The sequence below is a fragment of the Setaria italica genome, chromosome V (genome assembly GCF_000263155.2).
Source record: "Setaria italica strain Yugu1 chromosome V, Setaria_italica_v2.0, whole genome shotgun sequence".
NCBI lineage: Eukaryota > Viridiplantae > Streptophyta > Magnoliopsida > Poales > Poaceae > Setaria > Setaria italica.
Genome location: NC_028454.1, coordinates 19,695,460 through 19,699,023, shown reverse-complemented (window position 1 = coordinate 19,699,023; position 3,564 = coordinate 19,695,460). Strand labels below are relative to the sequence as shown.

General features: G+C 45.2%; 1 protein-coding gene across 1 annotated transcript; it reads right to left on the bottom strand.

Annotated features, from left to right (window-relative positions):
* Positions 1–1,568: 1,568 nt before the first annotated feature.
* On the bottom strand, positions 1,569–2,689 carry LOC101784054 (protein DMP3). The gene has a single exon (XM_004968744.2). It carries the CDS (start codon positions 2,525–2,527, stop codon positions 1,856–1,858), a length of 672 nt encoding a protein of 223 aa, XP_004968801.1. The 5' UTR covers positions 2,528–2,689; the 3' UTR covers positions 1,569–1,855.
* Positions 2,690–3,564: the final 875 nt, after the last annotated feature.

The window sequence follows — 3,564 nt, the reverse complement described above, 5'->3', positions numbered from 1 at the left end:
TGTCTCCCTGCATAATTCTGCTTTAAGAATGGTATAAGTTATAGGCCTTTAGACCAAAGAGGAGAATGTTGAAAAATTTAGGAGGTGGTCAAAAGGCAGAGAAAGAGGAAGGGGGAAGGATAAGGAAGCTCACCCAAGACTCGGACTTGCGACCGTCACCTCTTGCCTTGATCGGAGGCACAACCAACTTGTGGTTGTGGCCCCAGATCGCCCAACACCACAATAAAAGGGGAGGTCCAGCTGGTTTTTGAGCTAACAAACTCACGCCAAAACTTACACACGCCCCCTAACATTGCCACCCGATCTCTGGCGGCACTGAAGCCATCTGAAGGCCACCACCATCCTACTGCCGTTGGCTCTGGCCAAATGAGGTGGAGGCTAGTGGGTCGACGCGATCTCCTATGAGTTAGTACAACTATGGTGACGGCATTCCCAGCTTCGTTCCCGACTCTCATGGCTGGGTCATCACACAACGTCGCTGATGGTTGTGATTCTAACTCAATTATCTAAGTGGTGTTCATATTTGGATGTTAACAATCCTGATTTAGTTGAGTTAAGCAATGTAGATTCAGAATCCACTACACAATCACATCTCTGTTGTGCAACGTCCCACGCAAACTATGCCAGGAGTTCCCCTACACACGCGAAGAAGCAAGGATGCCATGTATCTTGACATGGAAGCTGGGGTGAAATTATTCTTCAGCCAAAAGTTTCAAATTCATCCTAAGCAAGATGCTTCAAAATCAAAACTAAGATGACCTGCAAAAGCAAAAGGTATGGTTCAAACCCTCCATCTGTTCCACCAATTTTTTTCCAACATGCATGTATTTATGACTTTATGTACCACAAGAATCCACCTATCAAACATCGCATGTACCTATATAATAAAGTACAAAACCTTCTTTTCCAGAAAAGGAAGCACAAAACCTACAATTTTTCTAGCAACAAACTAACGAAAACACACGTCATGATCAATAAAACTTTTTCATAGTCTAAACCATGAATTGTGTTATGCAAATGACCCATCCAAATCCACCACAACACAATCACGTCTCCGGTGTGCTATATATGTCCCATGCAAAAACTGTGAGGACACGCCAAAAAGAAACAGAGCAAAAAAGAAAACACGGCCGATTAGTTAGCCATGGGCCATGGCACATGGACATCCAAGTAATTGGAAGCATTGTAATAAAAGAATGAAATGTCAAGCGCATTGCATGTATTGCACGGATGCCACATATCTTGACATGGCATATGTATTTGAAGAAATTATTCTTTAATAAAAAGGCGTAAATCCTTTCTAAGTGCTCCCTCCGTCCCAAATTACTATTCGTTTTAGCTTTTCTAGGTACATAGCATTTGCTACATATCTAAACATAATATACATCTAGGTGCATAGCAAAAGCTATGTATTTAGAAAAATCAAAATGAATAGTAATTTGGGATGGAGGGAGTAAGATGTTTCAAAATCAAGATGCGTTGCAGAAGTGAAAGCCATGTTAATAAATGTTTCATTCCTCGACAAAAACACAGGACTGAATAGATATATGATCCATATTCTCCAAATATTTTGTCTTCAAACTCTCTCCATCTCTTCCACCAATTTTTTTCCAATCATGTATTTAAGTACGAAAATAATCCACCTATCAAACATTGCATGTACGTATATACAAGTACAAAACCTACTTTTTTCAGCAAAATGAACAGATTAAACCTACAACTTTTCCAGGAACAAACTAAGGAATACACACATCGATCACGACAACTGCATCATGTTCTAAATCTTGAATTGTGTTCAAATCCACTGTTCTAAATCTTAAAAGATATCTGAACTACTTTTAAGTGACCGGACGCATCATGCCTTCTGGCGGGGAGTGGAATCGTTGTATCCGATGCCCTTCCTTTTGGTCGGGAAGATCAAGAACACAAAGCTCGACAGGAACGACATCCCCAGCGGCAGATTCTTAAGAAGCTCGTTGGTGTTGACGCCAGCGTTGGGGAAGAAGCACCTCTGCAGCCCCACGTCGCTGAACGCCACGGTGAGGAACACCACGGCGGTGAAGAAGGCGTGCACGTAGTCCAGCGGGCGGAGCCGGAGCTTCTGGAGCTCGCCCAACTCCCGCTTCTCCTCCTCCTCGGATAAGTTGAACACGTTAAACCCGTGCGGCGTCGCCACGCCGAAGTAGAGCTTGCGGTCGCGGCCGATGACACTGTCGGTGAAGGAGAAGAAGAGGGAGAAGACGGCCAGGACGCCGACCAGGACGGCCGTGAGCCACCGGTTGGAGGTGGTGCAGTTGCCGTGGTTGGTGAAGGACGGCGACAGCGCCTGGTACGCCAGCACCGTGCCCGTCGGCAGGAGCTGCGCCAGGTTGGCCGCGCTTGACATCACCTTGTCTGTCGTCGTCCCGGAAGAGCTTGGTGCCATTGGCATGGTCAGGGGTTCATCGGTTCCCTTAGGTGTCGTCGATGCTGTGGCGTTGGTGTGCGAAGACATCTGGATCACGGTGGCCAGAGGAGAAGATGCCATGTTAGCTAGGACTAGGATCCTTTTGTGTGATATGGTCCAATCTTGCGGAAGAGTGGCTGCTTATATAGGTGAATCCTGGATCGTGGAATAATTCCATGGTTGGCGCGTTGATTTGTCTTGACGGGTGTTGCTGAGGAAAGCCTATGAATGGACTTCAACTCTTCATGCATGTGTGGTCAGCCAGTCTTACCATGAAATCTTCAATACCATGTTTTCAGGCTTGGTATCCTACTTGGAATTTTCTGCAGATTTTTAATCCATCATGAGTGGACAACATGACGCCTATATATAGTGACTCGCAGCGAGCTAGTTTGGTTGTCACTGTGACCTGCGTACCATCGGACGTGGGGGACGAAACGGTCGCTGGTGGGCGGACCGATGGCCGACGACGTGTGGATGATCGGGACACTCACGGTGTCCGGGTGTGGTGCGGAAAAGGATGCAGCTTTCTGCTAGTGGACGGACCGTATGCATTGACTTCTGAGAGCTGGAAAATCCATATCCATCGGGCAATACCCTGCTTTGTCGTAGCTTTGTGCCTGGTACATACCACAGGCCAGCATGGAGAGAACTGCATGCCGTTTGTCCACACAGGCAAAGGGATAGGGTGATATTTATTTCGTCGCATCGCACCACATCTTTGTACCTCTCCTAGCACTATGGAGTACTCCTTGAACTAATATTTTCATACATATTAGCGTAAAAGATGTACGCACCCTGAGTTATTCATGGGGAATTGTGTTGTCAGGTCTTTTTAATGGCAGTTATATATAACAAAGAACTTATTTTTATAATAATTCACCAATTAGCCACCTTGTCTTGTCAATTCCTAAGAGAATTAAACGAGCAATCATTCAAATGTGTCTAAATACCTTATATTTAGGACAAGTTTTAAACGCTTGGATGCCTTGTATTACATGACGGAGGGACTATAATTTTTTCAAATAAAATCACTATTATAGATTTGCCTTATCACCGCCACCTCTAGAATCCACATCACTACAGGTTTTGATCCTCGTATCACCGTCGGACCATGA